The sequence below is a fragment of the Zingiber officinale genome, chromosome 4A (genome assembly GCF_018446385.1).
Source record: "Zingiber officinale cultivar Zhangliang chromosome 4A, Zo_v1.1, whole genome shotgun sequence".
NCBI classification, from domain to species: Eukaryota; Viridiplantae; Streptophyta; class Magnoliopsida; order Zingiberales; family Zingiberaceae; genus Zingiber; species Zingiber officinale.
Genome location: NC_055992.1, coordinates 157,808,109 through 157,829,442, shown reverse-complemented (window position 1 = coordinate 157,829,442; position 21,334 = coordinate 157,808,109). Strand labels below are relative to the sequence as shown.

At 35.5% G+C, this 21,334-nt stretch overlaps 3 protein-coding genes and 1 pseudogene across 4 annotated transcripts; 2 read left to right on the top strand and 2 right to left on the bottom strand.

Annotated features, from left to right (window-relative positions):
* Window positions 1-566: 566 nt before the first annotated feature.
* LOC121972972 lies at window positions 567-2,698 on the top strand (annotated as a pseudogene).
* A 6,247-nt stretch (window positions 2,699-8,945) lies between these two features.
* Window positions 8,946-9,823, bottom strand: LOC121972971. Its single transcript, XM_042524579.1, has 2 exons — window positions 9,653-9,823; window positions 8,946-9,275 (listed from the first exon to the last, which is right to left on the bottom strand). The coding sequence occupies exons 1-2, from the start codon at window positions 9,821-9,823 to the stop codon at window positions 8,946-8,948; spliced, it is 501 nt and encodes a 166-aa protein (XP_042380513.1).
* Window positions 9,824-12,707: 2,884 nt separating this feature from the next.
* Window positions 12,708-16,743, top strand: LOC121971870 (calnexin homolog). Its single transcript, XM_042523356.1, has 6 exons — window positions 12,708-12,952; window positions 13,034-13,103; window positions 14,732-15,861; window positions 15,961-16,032; window positions 16,146-16,262; window positions 16,346-16,743. The coding sequence occupies exons 1-6, from the start codon at window positions 12,887-12,889 to the stop codon at window positions 16,484-16,486; spliced, it is 1,596 nt and encodes a 531-aa protein (XP_042379290.1). The 5' UTR covers window positions 12,708-12,886; the 3' UTR covers window positions 16,487-16,743.
* Window positions 16,744-17,460: 717 nt separating this feature from the next.
* On the bottom strand, window positions 17,461-20,980 carry LOC121971869 (nuclear transport factor 2-like). 2 transcript variants are annotated; one of them, XM_042523354.1, is made up of 9 exons: window positions 20,844-20,980; window positions 20,624-20,761; window positions 20,249-20,537; window positions 19,844-20,160; window positions 19,267-19,444; window positions 19,077-19,198; window positions 18,929-18,994; window positions 18,172-18,238; window positions 17,461-17,847 (listed from the first exon to the last, which is right to left on the bottom strand). In XM_042523354.1, the coding sequence occupies exons 1-9, from the start codon at window positions 20,892-20,894 to the stop codon at window positions 17,624-17,626; spliced, it is 1,452 nt and encodes a 483-aa protein (XP_042379288.1). In that variant the 5' UTR covers window positions 20,895-20,980; the 3' UTR covers window positions 17,461-17,623. The 2 variants fall into 2 exon arrangements, with proteins under 2 accessions (XP_042379288.1, XP_042379289.1); XM_042523355.1 differs by having other exon boundaries at window positions 19,077-19,195; window positions 20,844-20,972.
* Between the last annotated feature and the right edge of the window lie 354 nt (window positions 20,981-21,334).

The following is a 21,334-nucleotide window of genomic DNA, read 5'->3' as shown; positions in this document are numbered from 1 at the left end:
CGTTGTCGTAGTTTCCACCGCCGCTGCTGCCACCGCCTTCGTCGTCGTCTTCTTCTTCTCACCTTGTCGTGCCCTCCCGCCGCTACCGCCGCCGCTTCCACCGCAGTTTCCTCCGCCGCCGTTGCTGCCTTCTCTTCTTCTTCTTCTCGCCCTGTTGTGCCTGCCCGCCGCTACCACCGCTTCCACTGCCTTCTTCTTCTTCTTCTTCTTCTTCTTCTTCTCGCCTTGTCATGCCCACCCCGTGAGTTGCCCGATCAGGCCACACCAGAGCGCCGATTCATCCAGAGGTAATCATGGCTCTATGTTTATATAGGATATATGCCTCTAACATCAAACTATGCCTCCGACAGCTTTTTTTTTTTCTGGATTTTGATATAGGATATTGGACTTGGAACAATGTTTAGAGATGAAACAATAAATCAATTTACATGGTATTTTAATGTCCAAAAATGATGCATTTTTGGAACCTCTAACATAGTTTTGGAAATTTTGATTTTTGGAGTTTCTTTATCTAGTTATGAAAGACCAAACTACATAAAAATTTGTTTTGATTTTTGTCTCTGGTACTGCAGCTAGTTGGTAAAGATGCATTTGCAGAAACAGATAAGATTACCTTGGAGACTGCTAATCTTCTGTGTGAAGATTATCTTGCCCAGAATGCATTTACTCCATAAGTTGTATTTGACACAATCAGTTATTGGCATAACTTTACCATAATTGTTTTTGTCTCATCAAGTGCCAATCAACAACTTCTGCAATAGATATGACAAGTTCTGCCCATTCTACAAATTAGTTTGGATGATGCGTAACATTATTCACTTCAACACTTTGGCGAATCAGGTACTCATCTGCTCTATTCTACTAATTTGTAGTAATTTATGATCTTTGTTTTGATTATTAGCTTATCCTTGTTGCTCTGATTTGATGCTCAATTGTGACCCCAACATTAGTCAGTTGACCTCCGAGTATAATAGTGCCCTTTCATTATCAGACTGACATGTAACTTCATGTGCTAACAACATTGAAGTATTGTCAAGTTTAATCAGCATTTTATTACATCATTAACAATTTTATCCTGTGATGGAATATGGCATATAGGTTAGAAGCCTCCCAAGAGATCACTCATCCTAAAATTGCACCACATGGAATGTGACTCCAAGTTGATGAGCTTCCTATGAGATCACCCATTCTGAAATTGTACCATCTCAAGCACACTTGTAACTAGAAAGTTCTTATATAGAAATGAACCAATTCCACCAAAATTCGTGTCATTTTAGAGAATACATACATACATAATCCATTTAACTCAAGTCACACCAATGGACCAGTGCAGTCCCACCTTTCTAGTTTTTGTGTGTTCTAGGTTCTAGGTTTTGTTCCTACCAGAAATATGTTAGAAGCCACCTTGCCCAAGCTCTTTGTTTTGACTATCACTTCTCACCCTCCTCTGACCGTATCATTAATAGGCTCACATGCATTTGTGGGATAGTTAATTCGGCTTATGATATATTTTACCATTTACATGAAAGAACTGACCAGCTATCATATCTAACTACTAGTCCAAAATACTTGAGCTAAGCTAAAATTAATAGTAGCTCGCTCATCTAAATTTATGAAGCTTTTTTTTATCAAACCACAACTCACAAGATAATTTGAATTATCGCAAGATTTTCTATTACAATCATATATTGGTCTCTTGTTTCACTTTTCAACTAGTAGTCCAAGACTTCCAGACTACTTCATGTTTTAAATCTCGTGGATCAAGATTTACAGTTGTTGTATATTTTGTTATTTTTTTACTAGGCCGTCGAGAGAGGAGCAGGTTCTGATGGTCAAAAGATCACTTATAGCATCATCAAGCATTGATTAGGTGACCTCTTCTATCGATTAGTGTAAGTAGTAGACCTTTAAGACCCTATTTGTGCAAGTTGGTCGTAAAGTGGCTGCTAATTGAAGGCTCGATTATGTTATTTGCCTTCGTCAGGTCCCAAAAGTTTGAAGACCTCGCCGAAGGTGAGGAAGCTCTTGATATACATACACTATTTTTTTATTTAGATTGTAGATAATACTATTTTACATGTATAAAGATTGGGTAACCAACAGGTACATTAGTAGTTATTTTCACAAGGTTTTTTTGGTTTTATTAACAATTTTGGCTATATAATGTACATATTTTTATGTTGTAAATAAATCTATTTTACAGGTGCAACAACTTGAAAGACACAAATATATTGATAAACACATGAACCCCATCATTTCTTATTACGAGATGAAGAGGTTTGTTTAACTTGGGGCTATTTGTGTTGTGTATATATATATATAGTTGCAAGAAAGAGGATTATGTGTTAAATGATGAGATTTCTTATTGAACAATTTTGTTTATTGATTTTTCTGAACAATATATATTCTAAATCATCTTTATCTCTAATAAGAATTTTTTTAGTGTTCAGGATTATGATGAAGAAGGATTATAGAAGTTATCTTCAGATGACGAGGAGTTGTTCTTTATGTTTTTTCTTCTGTAACTTTCATGAGAATAGTAATTTTTTTTTTTCTTATCAAATTAATGATGGATATGTAGATATTTTTATTATTGGATGAATGTTGACATGAAACCTATGTCTTAACTTGTAAGTTAAAAAATATTAGAATTTTGTCTATGTATATCACTTTTAATTTATGAAGAGAGAGTTTTTCCTTTTGTTTTGAAATGATAATTCAATAAATCGGATCGGATCTAGATTAATTTGTATAGTAAATGTTCTTTTAAGATTATTAATTTTTGTTATAAATGATGCATCTAACAAATTAAAATATTAGAGACAACAATTTACTGTCTTCACTTCTTTTTGAGACGGCACATTATCGTCTTAATTTAGTGTCTTTAGTTATTTTTCACAAGATAAGACATAACATTTGAGACAAAAAATAACTGTCTTAAATATTTTTGAGACAATTGAACAACCGTCTCATCACTGTCTTAAATAACATTTGAGACGGTACAGCTGTCTCAATATTTTTTTGAGACGCTTGTATTGGAGACGACTACATTACTGTCTCATAGCCGTCTCAAAAACATTTTGAGACATCAAATTTATAATTTAAGACATATTTTGTTGTGTCTCAAAAAGTGTTTTTTCTAGTAGTGTCAGCTCAGTGTTTTAGGTCAACTACCCATTAAGAAAAGTTTATCCTTAATTTTACGAAGTTGGGACCAATGTTTGCAAAATCGTAATTCAAGATTGTAGGATCGCATGATCCTATGTTTCAAAACACCGAATCGGTCTTGGATCGAATAGGATCATTTTTTCCAATGGAATTGGAGTAGGATTGTAGCAGGATTAGAAGGATCAGGAGAAGTTTTTAGAGGTCATAACTTTTATCTCAAGTTGAATCATGTCACCTATAATATATTAAATTAAAGTATCTTTGGGGATCTACAGTTTATTATTGGGTGAAACTTATAACCATCCAGTTTCATATTCAAAAAAACACCGTTTAAAGTATTTTCACAGGTCTATAATTTTTTAAGTTTTTTATTATCGTTTGGACTATTTATAATGTAAGTTATATTCATCATTTGCATAATTAGGGTTAGAATTTTGAGACTATTTAAACATTTATTTAGTTATGTTTGAATTAGTTTTTATCAAAAATATTTCATTGTTTCTTTTTCACAAAGTGATGAGTCTTTGAATGGGTATTGTTTTAGTTTTAGTGTACTGGTTCGAATCAAAGGTGTCAATAACTTATGTTATATCAGTTGTTTAGTTGGCCTTTAAATTGAATCATTTTGTGAGCGAAAATAATATTTTTGAAATTGAATATTATTATTTTTATTGTGTTAGCACTACAAAAAATCATTAAAATAGCGACAAATTATTTGTTCGTATCTAAAATATGGCATTAGCGATGAAATATTAAATTGTCACAAAAATAAACCATTTGCGATAAATTTCTTCATTTCACCACTAACGTATTTGCGACAAATTATTTTGATTTGTAAAAAAGAACATGTTTGCGATGAATTATTACAATCCGTCGCAAACTTAATTATACTTTAGCGACAAATTTTAGAAATTTGTCGCAAATATATTAGCTATGAATTAAAATCACCACTAAGCTCTTAAGTTTCGTCGCAAAAATACATGCAAAACCTAATTCTTCCCTTCTCCTCTGTCGTTTCTTTGCGAGATCTGCTGCAGCGATTCTCTGACGATTCTCTCCTCTGCGCTAATCTTCTCATCGGTTTTTTCTCCGACGATCCGTGCTAGTATCTTCATCGGCTTTTGCTCCGATGATTCTTGAGTCATCATCATTTGGTACTCCTTTTCTCCTTTGGTTATATATGTTTAAACACAAGAAAGATATTGCAAATGACAAGAGTGATGTTTAACAAATTCAATTGATCAGGTCCACGAAAATATTGGTTAATAACTGCAAATATAGTTTTCACTTTTTCTATAATAATCTGTAGTTTCTTTTGAAAAAACTTATAGACTTCCATAACTCTTAGTGAATAATGGTTTGTTTAACATAGTGCATAAATAGGTACAATTAGTTTATATCCTCCTTTTAAAGTTGTATTTAAATCAATCATGAATACAAGTGTTGACTTGTTATTATTATTTGAATTTAAAGACTCTAGTAACTTTATAGTAAGTTTATACCCGAAATGTTCAAATTAAATTGAATCTTCAACTAAAATAGTGATTAGATTGTTATATTCATTTCCTCATTGTATTCACTCAGTCACTTACTTTGATTTGGGAGAGCTTTTCAAGTTCTTTCAAATTCATGCTTTTTTTATATCTAAATTTTAGTATCATCTTTTTTTTTTTTTTGTATGTCTATATTCATAATCATCTTATTTGATTGCTATTTAATTTACTATTGATTTAACTCTTATATAGATGCTCAATATAATCATATCATGTCATATGTTTTATTATCTTCAAAATTTTGTATTAGGTTATCAGTACTCGGTTTGCATACATCACAAGACTTAGAAGTGTGCCAAAGTCAGTTAGGTCCACTTCTTCAGAAGTCATCTCCTCATTCAGATCAACTAACGTTGCATTACGTGGAATACTTGAATCCACCTAAGATAAGTTAGCGAACACCAGAGTTTAGTTAGCAAACATCCAAGCTGAGTTTGCATCAATAAAATTAAGATAAGATATGTTTGAACAAATTCTTAAACGATTAACATTTGGAATATTGGATTTCTTGATTTATGATTCATCTTCCTCTCCAACTCCTCTTTCTCAGTCTTAAACTTTGATGTTGTGGACTTTTGGATATGAATATAATATTATTCTGGACTTGTTTTAAACTAGTTTGGATTTTTGATTATAAACTTATTTTGAAGTTGTTTGAATTCTTGGCTGTGAACATGTTTTGAATTTAATTTGTGAATGTTGTGATTATATATTTGTATTGAGGTATGAGTTATTTGTTAGTGTATTTGTGAATTTGTTGTTATAATAATGATGATTGATATGTTTGTAAATCTATATACAGGATATATGAATGAAAACAAAAAAGAACATGTTTTTTTTTTTAAATAGTGGTTAGCGACGAATTCGGGTGATTTCATCGCTAGCCATGACTATTAGCGACGAAATAATACAATTTCGCCTCTAACCATGCATGGTAATTTTTTGTGATGAACTATGATTATTTAGCGGTAAAAATAAATCGTAGCAAAGTGTTTAGTGACGAAATACTAATTTTCGTCGCTAAATTGTAATGTTAGCGACAAGATTATGATATTTCGTCAGTAACCTATCTGATACACTGACTCGTAACTGTTTGCGACGAATTTATATCAATTGTAGCAAAGATGTTAACGATGAATATAATTTATGTCATCTCTAAACTCCCAATTTTAGCAAAGATATTATTTAAATCATCACAAATGTTTTTGGATGAAATAATTTTATTTAGTGACGAATAGTTTCACGTAGCTAAAATATTAGTGATGAAATTGTAAAATTTGTCACTAATATGTGTTTATGATAAGCTTATAATTAACGACGATTCTAACGACAAAATTTTATCGTCACAAATATTTGTTAGCGACAAAACACATGTATTAGCGACGAAAAGATTCGTCGATAAATATCTATATCTTGCAGTGTAGTAGAAAATTTCAACTCTTTAATTTTGTGATATTAAAAGATAAATATTATTGAGTTAATATACTAGTTAATTTAAATTTGTATATGGTAGAATCTTTAATTCTGCAATCCGATACTAATCTCAAATTAGTCTCGCATAGGATCTGTAAAATATGATTGAGACTCAATCCTTCAATGACTAAAAAGCTAAAAAAGGGCATCATCACTAACTTATCTAATTCTTACAACTGGATGATTTGAGCAAATGATAAAAGAATAATAATATCAAATATTATATTGGAAGATAATTATATCATTCTAAAGGGCAATAGTGGAAGTCCGTTTGATTAAAAATTCAAAAGGTGTATAAAATAAGACATTCATTTTTGTCGTTGTTATAATATTGAAATAAAAATTGTATTATAATATTATTTTATCTGTTTTTCCATAAAACTTCATTATATTATATTATATTATTGTGACCACTGACCAAGGAAGACGCCTCTTTCAGAGCAAAAATCATTTGATCATGATGCAAAACAGCAAGCAAGTTGAGGAGTCAATCAGGAAGATAAAGCCAAACGAATTAATGAAGCATCACAAGATAGAAGAAGAGAAGTTGCAGCAGCAGCAGCAACAGCAACAGCAGCCAGACATTGCTGCTTCCGTCGCAAGTCCTGTCCCTTTCCTTTCCCTGGGCAAAACGGTAGAGGGGGCTACGCTTCGTATTAATGTCAGCCCCTCTCTCTCTCTCTCTCTCTCTCTCTCTCTCTCTCTCTCTCTCTCTCTCCTGTAATTATAGACTTATAGTATCAATTTAGGTGAGGCCGCCGGGTCGAAATTCAGTGGCAGCGGGGGAATAAATCCCCTATCCCTGTATCCCACCCGGTCCGTCCCATACTAGCTCGGGTGCTGCGATTTACCTCCCTCACGATGGCCGTGGGTCCGGTCGGTGGGGGCCCTGGGGGCGAGGGCTTCGCCTTTTGCTGCAATAGTATCAATTTAGGTGACGGAGGTCTTCTCTTGGATGGATCTAGTAGTTAGTGCATGAGATGTTGTCATCATGATGTCTGAGATTCGAATCTTGATAAAGTCGAAGTAAATACCTCTCTTATGTGCTAATCACTATTCCAAGGGCTAGTAGTCGTCCGTGATTTATCTCCTCCGTGTTGGCCTTGGGACGAGTTGACGGGGGCGCTGAGGCGAGCGTATTCACCTTTTGCCACCATTGTAGTTGACGGAGGTCAATTTACCTTCCTCGTGATGGCCTCGGGTCGGGTACAACGAGGCGTTGGGGACGAGCGTTTCATTTTTTTGCCATAATTGTAGTTGACGAAAGTACTAGGGACGAGCGTATTCGTCTTTTACTATCATAGTATCATTGTAGAATATTTAGGTTGTCACCAAGTATTCGTAATTCAATATTCAAATATGATGTATTTGTAAATATTTTTCCTTCAAATGGAGGGTGCAAATAAAGGATCTTGAATTTATAGGTTGGTTATTGCGTGTGCTTTCTGATTTATCCTAATGATCGATGAAAAATTTTTGTATGACTAAATTGATCACTCCCAGAAGACTAATTGAAATTATCAATTTTTTTTCTCTCTCTAGACAACACTAAATAAGATTACACGAGACCTATCCACATCGATAAAAATTAATTACGTTGATCTCAGTGCCTTGTCAATCCAACTAACACGGAGAAAATAAATGACTACCATCCTTTAAAATAATGACAATCCCTAATTAAAAATTGGGTAATATTAAATGGTCAGAATTTGGTCATCCAGAATACATACATGCATATGTATGCATAAGTATTTTAGTAATATCATATGTATATATTAATTATATACATGTGTATACACGTATTATAATTGAGAGATAAAAATTTTTAGTTGATCAAATTAGTTCGGATCCTCTATCCCGAACTTTCTCTGTCCCCATGTCTCACTGTCGATCGGACGATCCAGATTATATCTCAAGATATCATGACACATCATAAGGATACTGTACACATCTTAAAGATGGCATGATATTTTGAAATGTAATCTGGATCATCCGATCAGTAGTGGAACATGAGGACAAAGAAGATTCGGGACAGAAAATTCGAATTACTTGTTGAGACGGTCTATATACTGGCGCAGAAGATACTAGTATGATAGAATAAGATTTGAATATTTATATGACTAAGATAAATAAATATCTTAGTCATGTATCAACAATCTTCTAAAAACTAATAATTTCTGTGATATACTTTCCTCCACTCCAGGAGAGAACACTAGACACGAGACGTATCTAGAGAGAGGAGCAGGGTTTTATCGGAGAAGTGCAGTGATATCCGATTCCGATTTCCGAGGTTCCGACCCAATTAACGGAACCTTTGTTTTTTTTTAAAAAAAAAATACCCTGATAATTAAGGGCGCCTTTTTTATGTATGCCCACAGCCCATTAAAGCGAAGCAGGAAGGGAGGCTGTGTTTTTGCTATCAAACGTTTAACTTTTGCTGGCGACTGGGCGCCGAATTGCATTGATTTGGCTACGAAATGAAAGCGAGGGAATATTTTTGTACTTCCGCGGGCCTCGAGCGGTCCCGGCGCCACCGTCGAACTACGGAACAAGCCGGCACTGTCTGCAAATATCGAGCATCGGGCGTCGCAATTATTGCAGCATTTAGTTACAGATTGCAGCAGCGTCGGAGGAGATGGAGGAGCAGAGGAACAAGCCGCGAATTTGATTTGATTAGAAGCAGGCGATCGCTGTGATCTTGTTAGTGATCTACTACATCGACGGGGAGGAGGAAAAAATTTGATAAATGGTTCATATGCAGCCGTTGCGGCTGAGGTGGAGGAGACCGCCGCCGCCGCACTTGGGGCAGGCGTCGACGTGCTTGGGGACCATGAAGTACATGAAGCAGCCCTTGCAGCCGGCGGCCACTAGGACATGGGCGGGCGCTGAGGTGTTGGGAGGGGAAGCAGAGGACGCGCTGGAGGACAAGTCGCCGGAGTCGCTGTCGCCGTCATCGTCGTCGTCCTCCTCCTCCTCCTCCTCGTAGTCAGAACGGCAGCTGTACTCGTCGGAGGAGTATATGCGCGGGTCTTCCTTCGTTTTGACGCCGGTCTCGCGATTGATGTAGTGGATTTCGCCTGTCTGCAAAAAAAAAAAAAAACAAATCGACGAGAAAAAGGATTAGTGACGAAGCTTCATCGAATCGATGTAAAAAATCAAATCTTGCACGGAAATAAATCGAAAAGGATGTAAAATAATGAAGATCAAGAAACACACAACTGCAATCACCATCGACGAGGGGAAAGAACTAAGAAGTTGGAGAGGCGATGAGATTTTCGAAAACTAAACCTTAAAAAACAAGACAAGAGCATTAATGACAATCTATCGCCGGGAAAAAGGAAGGATTTTGACGGCGAGATGAGTTCCAAAATTAGATTTTGAGATGGTCGGCGCATTTATGATCAATGATTGGAGCATTTAAGAAGAGGGCGCGTCGGAAGGAGGGAGGGAAATGGCACCTGCATGTCGAGGTGCTGTTCCCAGTGGCAGGGGAGCGCGGAGTTGGAGTGGAGGTCCACCGTGATCTCCCCGACCTTCGGTGGCGATGGGTCTCCGCTGTTGCCTCCGGCGGCGGTGAGAGAGAAGCTGCGCAGTGAGGCGGCGACGGTGTCGATGTTGGCAGTCGACATCGAGAGACAGGGAGAGACAGAGGAGTTAAGGAGACAGAGATGGCGGAAGTGAATAAAAAGAAAGAGGAGTTGATGGTGCCGGTTTTGACGCTGTCTAATAGTAAACTTAATCTCTTTTTATAGAAACAAATTATTGAGAATATTAATTTCTAAATGTTATTTAACGTTAATTTTAAAATTTTAAGTATATTAGAATTAAAATTGTAATATATAAATACAGTAATTAAACCACAAGTACATTGAAGTAAATTATGATTATACAATAAAATTGTTTTAGTCGTATATTATAATATACTGTACAGATTGGTGGTTGAAATTATGAAACAATTCATATTTTTAGATTTTCTGTCTATTTTACTCTAAATACTTATGTATATTCCATACTAATAAGATATGGTAATTTCTCCATCAAATTCTTTTTTATATTCCCTTTTCTTTTAGCAGACTTTAAAAATGATATTCAAAATACAGACATTTGGTTTTAGAATTTTTATATGGAAAATATTAGACACCTAACCAAATATTTTATATAGATCCAAAATATATTAGAACAAATAGTTATATAGAGGGAGTATGTATACAGGTCCGGACCTGAGGTGAGGCCCAAATGGTGCTTGCCTCAAGCCCAGTTATAAGAGGAGCCCAAATATTATTAGTGTGTTATGTAATTTAATATATATTTTTTAATTTTAATAAAATTTGTATCATCGTTTTCTCTTCCTAATTTTTCGTCATCGTGACTGACATAGTCCCAGGGGAATCCTTAAACATTTATTGAGCCGTCTCTAATCTATTTTGTTTGTCTCATCCTGAGTCAATTATTCTGATCCCTTTTTTGAGACAATTGAAAATAGTATTTCCTTGTTCTAGAATTCTTTATCTTTCCTTTGTAAAGTCATTGGATTTAGACATTACTTCGGTGATCCTTACTCCTTTTTCAAAAGGGTAGCAACATAGCTTTTGTTTTTTTGTTATTTTCTTCTATATAAATGAGAAGTGCCCCTCTATCGATCACAAGATCCTTGCCCTAAATTCGCCCAAAATATATTAGAACAAATATTTATATAGAGAGAGTATGTATATGATTTTAAGAATAAATTTAATTTTACACCCTATAATAAATGTTTTTCAAATGCCTCTTGTATTTTTAATTTTTCAATCTTACCTTATTATGTTCTCGATAAATTAACGTATGCACATATAAGGTAGCTCTATTAAAAAAATAATAAATTTAGTTAGTCTCATTAATTAGTCTTAGAATTATCAATTCGATTTTCCATGAAAATTTTCCATCGACAGATAAATCTAAAAGTGCTCAAGAAAGTCCAACATCCGTATATTTTAAAAATTGTACACATAAGTTATAATTAATAAAATATCTTCCAGATACCCCTCCATTAATACATACTCGAATGTTTGAATCAAAAGAATTTTTTTTTTCTAGAGTTATTCCATACTAATAAAATTCGGTAATTTCTCTATCAAATTATTTTTTATCTTCTCTTTTCTTCTAGCACGACTTTAAAAGTGATATTCAAAATAAAATGGGAAATTTTGTCTTAGCATTTTTTTCCATATAAAAATTAGGCACCTAACAACATCTTTTATACTCGTTAAAAATGAATCCCAAAATAAATTAGTACAAATATTTATATAAAACTAACTAAAGGGGCTTCTCGCAGGAATTTAAAGGAGAGGGAGAGGGAGAGGGAGTATGAGTATGTATATAATTTTAAAAATCAATTTCATTTTAAAACCTATAATAAATGTCTTTTAAATGCCTCTTTATTTTTAATTTTTTCATCTTACCTTATCATTTTCTCGATAAATTTAGACGTTTAAATTCATTCAACGTATACAGATCAACAGGGTGGCTCCATTAAAAAAAATAAATACAAAGAATAATAAATTCAGTTTATCTCGTTTACTAGTCTAGGATGACCAGCTTAGACTCATATAAAATTTTTTCATCGACCATCAGAATAAATCAGAAAGCACTTATATAGTGGATGACCAAAAAATCCAAGATTTTTATATTTTAAAAATTGTACACATAAGTTATAATTAATAAAATATCTTTCAAATACTCTTCTATTAATACAGTGACGGATCTAGGGGGGAGCGGAGGTGTGATTGAGCACCCCTTTGTTCTCAAAAAATTTCACCAGTATATTGTAATCTGAGGACAGTAAAAAAAAAAATAAGCTTCAGTTCTCTTCTTTGAGCACACTTTCTTTTTTTTATCTGGATCCATCATTGTATTAATACATAGCCGAATGACAAAATCAAAGGAAGTATTTTATTAAAGATGTTCTTGATTGGGAGTCTTCATCAATTTAAAAAAATATTTAAATATCATGAGTTGACTTAGTTGGCATATGTATAAATGATTGCTTTTCTATGTTTGAGATAAATTCCAATAAGTGTAAAACGTTGATCTCTCGATAAACAATATATTTTATAGAAGGACCGACAATATTAAACCGTTTAAGATAAATAATTCTATTTTTTACTGTAAATAAATAAAAATTATCAATTATTCAGGTATCTCATCATTAAATCTAGATTCAATCTGACTTAGTTTAACCATATTATCAAATTAATTAAGAACACAAAGTTTACCTTGTTTACTACCTAATTTAATCTATTTTAGATTTAATCTGCCTTAGTTCAACTATCTTATCAAATTAAAGAACACAAAGTTTACCTTTTTTACTACCCAATCTGCAAAACTGTCTCCTGGAGGAGGGTCCCACAATAGTTGATGACATGGCATCATTTAATTGGGGAACTCGACGTGGTAATTTTTCGTGTCCTTCGCAGAAACAAATCGTTGGGTTTACTTTTTTTGTTGCGGGTATATCATAGTTAAGCTGGGCAGGAGGGGTTTACTTTTTTTGTAATTAACCACGATAGAGAGAGAGAGAGAGAGAGAGGAGTCAGCCGAGAAGGTGCGGCGAGTGTGATTCACTCCTACGTCTGCTCCGGTCTCTGCATCGGGAGATCCTCGCGGGCGCTCGCTCCTTCGCGATCCGCTGTCTCCCTCCACTGAGCGGTTGAAGGATGGCCGCCCCACTTCTGTTGGTGCTGATCGCTTCCACTTTCCTGCAGATTTGGGCGTCGGATCCGGTAGTTTGTCTCTTCTTTGCTTCTTTCTTCCAGTATTGGCGTTCTCGAGATGTAGCTAATGACCTGTCGTTTCTGAACCAGCTGTTCTTCGAGCCCTTTGATGAGTCGTTTGAGGGGCGGTGGATCGTTTCCGACAAGGCGGACTACCAGGGTAAATTATTTTCCGATCTGTTGTTAATTCGCAGTAGATCTCCCGTTATCAGAGTGAAGTCTTCGTCTTTCGGTTTCTGCTTCCTATTTTCATTATCCGGCAAATGATTCTGGGATCGCTGTTCGGAGATCTGAAAATGATGGGAAAGAAACATGAGGGAATAAATTATGGCAATTAATGTGATGAAACTAAATTGACTAACTTTAGATTACTCGTATGAATGCTAAGTTTTTTAGTCGTTCTTCAATAAGTTAACGAGAAAGGTGAACGAGTCATTCACTTTAATCCATTAGAAATGCTGCTAGAATGAGAGAAATTAAATTGAAATGATAATTATATGTTCAAAGAGGATCAATAAGTTTGATAAATAGGGGAGAGATGAACTTATTTGAAGGAAATATATATGAGGGAGAGGGAGACTAAAGAAAGCATCAATTAATATAACAGAAATAATTAAATAAATTTGAATAGTACTAGTGATGTTGCTTAACACAGAATTCAATTGAAGAACAGGATTCATGTAGCCAATCTAAAATAGTCAGGACAATCACAACTTGATGATGATAAACTTTGTGTAAGTGTTTTTCTTAGTTGCAAGGATTGGAATTTAGTGTTTATTGACTTTGATCTATTTATCTTTCTCCACGATTAAACTTCTTTCAATTTTTCAATTCAATAAGTTTTTAATTTAGCTAGTTTATTGTGATATTGCCTTTCTTTCTGAAAAAAAACTTATAATCTGAGTGTAGTCCGCACGACCAATGGCCAAGACAACTTTATTGACTCCTTGTATGTTTCTCAGATTCAGATATGTGGTATCCAACACCAGTAAGGATCTGAATATTTAACACATTTTTTCAAATTGGAGAACGAAACTAAATATGAATAGAATGTGACATTTTCAATTATTTGATTGAGAGAAATAGCATTTTGAAATATCAGAAGTGCTAATAAATAAACTATAATTTCCTCATCAAAATTCTTAATCTGAGATATAGAGTATTTACTTCTTGATCCATACTAATATGTTACTGAATAGGAACATGATAATAAAATCTGTGAATTATGGTAAAATAACTAAAATGTCAATTAAGCAATATGGCACAGGAAACTCTTTTAACTATGGATTCACTGCATGTGCTCTCTAGTAAGAATGTTATCTTGAGAGTTTATGGTTTGATACTTGATGTTCATATATAATCTGGTTTTCATGACATGAACAAATTGTATTTTGTTCTAATGGGCTTTCAGGTTTGATTTTTGAGCAAATATGTAGGCACTTTTTTAGTTTCTATACCTTGAAGGGTGGAGTATGTGATTCTCTATGAGAAGTTTAGTTATCAGCACCATGTTCTTTAGTTGTTTTGTTTACTGAAATCAACCACCAGTAGTTTACCATCATGACCCGTTTCTTGCTAACTTGTATAACGCAAGCATCAAAAGTATTATCCACCAAAATTTGAATACCTTTATGGTGTGACATCATCTTTTCCACATGTTGGTTTCATACATGGCAGAAAATTTACCTGGAAAAAGTATGCTATTTCCCAGTTGTTTTTTTCTTTGCTTCGCTTATGGTTTTTAGCAACCAGTGTCACCCTTCTTACGAAGTTGTCTTGGTTAATTAGGCATATGGAAATACTCCAAGAGTGATGGGCATGAAGACTATGGGATGCTTGTGAGTGAGAAGGCGAGAAAATATGCCATTGTCAAAGAACTTGAGGGGCCAATTGTTGTCAAGGATGCAACTGTTATTCTTCAGTTTGAAGTTCGATTACAAAATGGACTTGAATGTGGAGGTGCATATCTGAAATACCTCCGTCCTCAGGCTGCTGATTGGAGACCTAAGGGATTTGACAATGAGTCCCCATTTACCATCATGTTTGGACCTGATAAGTGTGGATCCACGAATAAGGTGCATTTTATCCTCCAGCACAAGAACCCTAAAACTGGCAAGTACGTGGAGCATCATCTGAAGTATCCTCCATCAGTTCCATTTGACAAAAACTCGCATGTTTATACTGCTATTTTAAAACCTGACAATGAGCTGAAAATTTTGATTGATGGCGAAGAGAAGAAAAAAGCTAATTTCTTGTCTGCTGATGACTTTGAACCGGCTCTAATTCCACCCAAGACAATACCTGATCCTGATGATCAGAGACCTGAGGACTGGGATGAAAGAGCTAAAATTCCAGACTCTGCTGCTGTAAAGCCTGACGACTGGAATGAAGATGCACCAATGGAGATCGAAGATGAGGAAGCCGTCAAGCCGGAAGGATGGTTGGATGATGAGCCTGAGGAAATTTATGATCCTGAAGCCACAAAGCCAGAAGATTGGGATGACGAAGAGGATGGAGAATGGGAAGCACCAAAGATAGACAACCCAAAGTGTGAAGAAGCACCTGGATGTGGAGAGTGGAAGAGACCCATGAAGAGGAACCCAGCATACAAGGGAAAATGGTCTGCTCCTCTAATTGACAATCCAAACTACAAGGGTATCTGGAAACCCCAAGAGATGGATAACCCTGAATACTTTGAACTTGACAAGCCCAATTTTGAGTCCATTGCTGCCATTGGTATCGAGATATGGACTATGCAGGATGGCATTCTGTTTGACAATATTTTGGTAGCTAGTGATGAGAAGGTTGCTGAGTCTTATCGGCTGGAGACATGGAAACGTAAATACAAGGCTGAGAAGGAAAAAGAGAAGACTGAAGAAGCAACTTCTGGGTTCAGAGATGCTCTTTCAGGTTTCCAGGTGATGTTCCCATCTGCAAACTCTAGTTTTTAAATTTAGTTGCTCCAAGTTAATTCTCGTCGAACATCACATTCTTAATCTTTCCATTCTTTATTACAGAAGAACATATTCGATCTCCTTTACAAGATAGCAGACATTCCTTTCTTGGAGCCTTACAAGATTAAAATCATAGTGAGCTATTGCTCCAAGTTTTTTTCTTCAGATTTTCTTTTTCAATTCCTTATATCGAGTCAAGAAATCTAGTCTTTTTTGTTTTCAGGTCTGATGACTGGTTTCTTTTGTAGGATGTTATCGATAAGGCAGAGAAACAACCTACTCTCACCATCGGAGTCTTGATTTCCATATTAATTGTATTTGTTACTGCTATATTCAGGCTTCTCTTTGGCAAAAAGAAGACTCAGGTCACTGCTGGTTTTCTTCTGGCTTAATGCAAATTGCCTCTTGACCAATCTTTTAACTCCATCAACCTTCTTACATTTTACAGACTCCTGCAGTATCGACTTCTGAAACCAACATCAAAACCGCTGAGAACGATGCTCCAGGGAGTGCAGAGGACAAAGAGGAGAATGAAAAGGTTGACGATGCATCTGGCCTTCGACCTAGGAGGTCAAGGAGGGAGACGTAAAGTGGCAAGGTTTTAAAATTTTTGTGTGAGCTAGATTTGCCCAATGCGACACCAGGGTCCTCGATAGCAATGTCACTCCTAGCTAAGTGAAACTCTTCCTCTGTTCTTCGATTGTGTTTTAACAGACTCGATTCCACTTCAATTTTCCAACTCCTGAAAGATCTTCAGGAATGGAAATTTACGTAGATGTAGTTCCTTATAATCTTTTTTGGAAAGTTTTTCTTCTCAAAAGGAATCGTATGTATATTTGAATACTAGTCATGGTGCGTCAAGTCTCTCTCTCTCTCTCTCTCACTCTCATGGATATCAAAGATTAAGACATGGGGAGTTGTCACATAAGGTCTTGGGGTTCAAACTCGGCGTGACCGAGCATAACTTCCCTCATGTCTTAGCCATTTACACTAATGGCTAGTAGTCATCCGTGATTTACCTCCTCCGTGTTGGCCTAGGGACGGATTGACGGGGGCGCTGGGGCGAGCGAATCGCCTTTTGTCACATGGATATCAAAGATTAAGATAAAATTATTTATTACTTAATAATCAATAATAATTACTCAAAAATTATTGTCAAAAGGAATTTTTAGTAGTTCAGATCGACACTTAAATGAATTTAATAAAATTTTAAGAAATATTATGTGTGCGTGACTTGTCCTTGAACTAGTTATTCTATGTTTGCAACTATTTTACACTCCTAGACCTTATCATTCAAATATCGATATCAAATATGCAAAATACATGGATTAAATATTTTCACGTCATTCCATTCTTGACCGGGAAGGACACCAAAGGTATTTTGGATTAAATACTCGCCCTGACCTTATTTTGGATCATGACTTGTGCTTGAACTAGTTATTCTTGTTTTCAAGTTATTTTACATTCCTAAAACTTATCATTCAAATATTGATGTCAAAATAAGAAAAGAAAAAAAAACATGGATTAAATATTTTCACAAGCCATTTCATTTCAAATATTGGATGAACAGAAACTCGCAATAATAATATTATTAATTCCAATTGAACCAATAATTTCCAAGATAAGTCGAAGTGTTGCTAAGGTAATAATATAGAAGATAACATAAAAAATAACTCAAATAAGAACAAGGAGTCCCATCGAAAGACCCTTTGCACGAGAGGAAGAGCTAATGGGAACCGTCGTTTGATTCCATGGAAGCAACCTTCTGGTATACAAGGCCATTGCCGCGATTTAAGTAGGCACCCCTACCAGCACCTCTACCTCCAAGGTCGGTTCCAGATCTGGTGTTGAAATTCAACCTACCATATCCTCTCCCGGCGTAGTTGCCACGACCTCGCCCGTTGTTCTGAAACGCTCTTCCTGGTGGAAATCTTCCTCTATTATTAGTAACTGCAGACAGAGAATTATGCAATGCCAATGAGTCCCTCAAGTGTTGAATATCCTTATGATAACTAATAAAACTGAAAATTCAATTTCGGCTCGCAAAAGAAATAAATATATCTTTCGATTGTGTTTGCATCATTGTGTAGGCAAAGCAAGAATGATTCTTGAATCCATGGTACAAAAGGTTTTTCTAAAAAAAAAATTGTTGCATTTTCCGAACAATAGGAGAGAAGACAAAATTAGAAGTCCATATAGAAAGGTAATCCATATAGAAAGGTCTATCAATAAGTGCTCATGTGAAGCCTATAATAGAAGTCCTTGCCGACTTACCTCGTGCACCCGTAGCTCGTTTTTCTTCAACATAGACTTGACGACCACCGACCAGTACAGGTGATGCCTGCGATTTGAACAAGCAATTATTTTATGATATTTATTAGACAAGTAAAAAGAGGACAGTCTGATTCACAAAACTCCTACTAATGCAGGGTCTGTTATATCCTGCTTTACAAGAAGCTATTTCTGAGAATCAAACTTGGCAGCAACTATACCCTTGTGCCAAAACTCCCCTTCATATTTATCAAACAAGTGACTAACCAAAATACTTTCCATTCACATATTCCTTTTATTAGCCAAAACACAGATAAACAAAAGTATATGCATTAGCTCGTATAACTCAACATACTCTGGTTCTTTATATCGACAGTTTGTTTACAGGTGAGTTCATGTGAATGAGATAAAGAGAGATGGTCTGTAAACAACTCTAATAGTTTTTTTAAAATGACAGATATAACTAAATCCCTATGTGAAGCAAAAGGATCCGATAATGTTGTTTCTATTTTTTTTTGTTACTAGTAGATCGCACACTCTCAAGGTTCCCCGCAAAAAGAAGCAATGGCAGATAAAACATATACAAGCCATGACTAATTCCAATCCTGATCTGACAATTAGTTCCACATTAAGATGTTGCACTTCCAATGATTAGTTAAAATCATTCGATTGCTATATGGGAAAATGAATCTTAGAATTAACATTTCGATATGAAGTAAAGCAAAATAATGTCAAACTTGTTAAATCTCATAAGAATCACCTCAATCGCACTGCTAACAGCAGTTGCCGCCTCAAACTGCACAAACCCAAAACAGAAACCTTGTAACTGCATATGATTTAAAGAATTTTGTCAGATCACAGTAAAGCGAAGACTGAAAAAGATTTCAGATAAAACAAAGAATAATAACCTTATTGCCTCTAACTTGGATACCATCTGGCTTAATACGACCAAATTTCTTGAACACTTCTTCGAGTTGAGCAGGAGTTGCATCCAAAGGAAGATTTTTCACATATATCGAATGCCCATCTGCTAAAATGGAGAAAACACAATATGAAATTTGACAAAACAAAAGCAAATCAAATTCAAGTAGTTATTACCTTCTGCGATTTCTTGGTTTTTGCTGCTATCAGCAACAGTAGAAGTGGATTCAGGCATGTCGGATACTTGAGCAACAGTGGGTGCGGGGGTGGCTTGAGGTTCAGTTTTAATGGATATGGGCTTAGAGGGGGCATGCGCAGGAGCTGATTCGGAGAATTTTTCTTTCATGAGTTTCACCTACATCCATGACACATCAAGACAATATTATGAAATAAATTTTCAACAAAAAAACTATGAAAACTTAATAACATAATTTAAGTTGGTCCTTTTTAGTAATAGTGTAGTCCAGTGCACAAAGTTCTTGTCAGTGCAAAGTCCCAAGGAAGGGTCAGACCACATTAGGTCTATTGTATGCAGTCTTACCTTGCATTTTACAAGCAGTTGTTTTTGCAACTCAAACTTGTGACATCAAGGTCACGTGGAAACAAATTTACCGTTGTGCCAAGGCATGTGTAAAAAAAAGCTAGATGATCCTAGTTCTATGGATACAACCCGATAAAGCTTGCAATTTCCAAAACTAAGCACGCCAAACAAACCATGCATTTTGTAAAAATCAACCAGTGTATAATTACTTACGATTGAAGCATATGATCGTTTTGAATCCACTGCCTCCTCCTGAGAATCTTTGACAACTTCTGGACTGGCAACATTTTGTGCAATTTCAACATTTGAATCAACAACCTGGGGCTGAGTAGCTTCCTCAATCACATTGGCTTGCACAATTTCAACATCTGAATTAACCAACCGTGGCTGAGAATCATTAGCGTCATCCACAATAACATCAACTATAGGTTTTGCCACTTCCTCAATTTCTCCATTTTCAGAAGGATTAGAGACATCTTCTTCCGGCAAAGGAACTGTTTGGTCATCAGTGACATCTTCTGATGGCAAATCTGCAAAAAAAGTAAAAAAAAAAAATAAACATGAAATAGCAATGGAGCCTGAGCCTAGGATATGAAGTCGAAAAGAGAAAAGACCAACCATGATCATCGTCAACAAGAGGTGCATAGGCACCATTCGGCAAATGCTGCTGCTGCTCTTGGTGGTGGCTTTCCTGTTCCACAACTCTGAATACATCATTCAAGACATAAAATCCATTCTCTTGAGGTGCGAGAAAGAAGGATTGAATGAAGTTCTTCTTGACATAATCGTTTCCAATGAGATACCCTGACACAAGCACAGTTACCCCGCCTTCAAAAGATTCCTGGGCATCCACCGTTTTTATTTCCACTCTACCCAATTCCGTCGAAAGAACCTTGTCATCGATCGCCTAAACCGATAACTCAGATGAAAATTCAATAATATTTTGATCATATTTACAGGAAAAACATAAACTGGTGTGATATGAGTACCCACATCGATAGTGTTGACGGACTCCAGGGCGCTATGGGCATCCGACCAACCAAGCCAGCTGCCGTCCCGGTAGAATTGGTGCAGCAACTCCGGCGAATGCTGCATGATGTAGTAATACTGCGGAACAAAGTTATCCGACACCTGAACCACAAACAACAAAATCAGAAGAAAAAAAGATGGAAAAAAAAACACGGATCGAGATCAAGGGAGATGAATTCATTACCTCTCGAGCAGAAAGATGAGGTCTCTCCTCACCGAACTGTTGATCGCCCATGTCCAGTCCTTGAATTTGGATCCCGAGCGGTACTCGTTGATATTGCTTCCTAGGGTTTTAGTTGGGCGACAGACAAGCAGGAGGAGGAGAAGGGTAAAAGTTTATTTATAGTGTGTAACAAAGAAGAATTGTCTGTTTTGTTTTTTCCGAATAATAATAATAATAATAATTAAATGATTTTCAAAATTGAAATTAAATTGATTGAGTCAGAATAATTGATGTGTCTTTTTAAATAAACTTTCAAATAAATATAATATATTTTTTAAATTAGTTCAGCTATTTCTGTTTAATCAAAATTTTACTCACTCCTAGCTAAAGCCTTAATTACTTTATAAGACAAATAATAAACTTGTGAAGACTTATTAGATATAATTGAGCAAATTTAGAGATAAAGCCAACTTATATTTGTCTTAGTCGATTAGGATGTTTAGTTGATTTTT

What these genes read in the sequence shown, in the direction of transcription:
- LOC121971870 (XM_042523356.1), top strand. Translation starts at nt 12,887, where the DNA reads ATGGCCGCCCCACTTCTGTTGGTGCTGATCGCTTCCACTTTCCTGCAG. An exon ending in CGACAAGGCGGACTACCAGG is followed by an intron (nt 13,104 to 14,731) that starts GTAAATTATTTT and finishes TTGGTTAATTAG; the next exon opens with GCATATGGAAATACTCCAAG. An exon ending in ATGCTCTTTCAGGTTTCCAG is followed by an intron (nt 15,862 to 15,960) that starts GTGATGTTCCCA and finishes TCTTTATTACAG; the next exon opens with AAGAACATATTCGATCTCCT.
- LOC121972971 (XM_042524579.1), bottom strand. Translation starts at nt 9,823, where the DNA reads ATGTCGACTGCCAACATCGACACCGTCGCCGCCTCACTGCGCAGCTTC. An exon ending in AACAGCACCTCGACATGCAG is followed by an intron (nt 9,276 to 9,652) that starts GTGCCATTTCCC and finishes TTTTTTTTGCAG; the next exon opens with ACAGGCGAAATCCACTACAT.
- LOC121971869 (XM_042523354.1), bottom strand. Translation starts at nt 20,894, where the DNA reads ATGGGCGATCAACAGTTCGGTGAGGAGAGACCTCATCTTTCTGCTCGA. An exon ending in AACGATCATATGCTTCAATC is followed by an intron (nt 19,445 to 19,843) that starts GTAAGTAATTAT and finishes TCATGGATGTAG; the next exon opens with GTGAAACTCATGAAAGAAAA. An exon ending in CTGTTAGCAGTGCGATTGAG is followed by an intron (nt 18,239 to 18,928) that starts GTGATTCTTATG and finishes TTCAAATCGCAG; the next exon opens with GCATCACCTGTACTGGTCGG.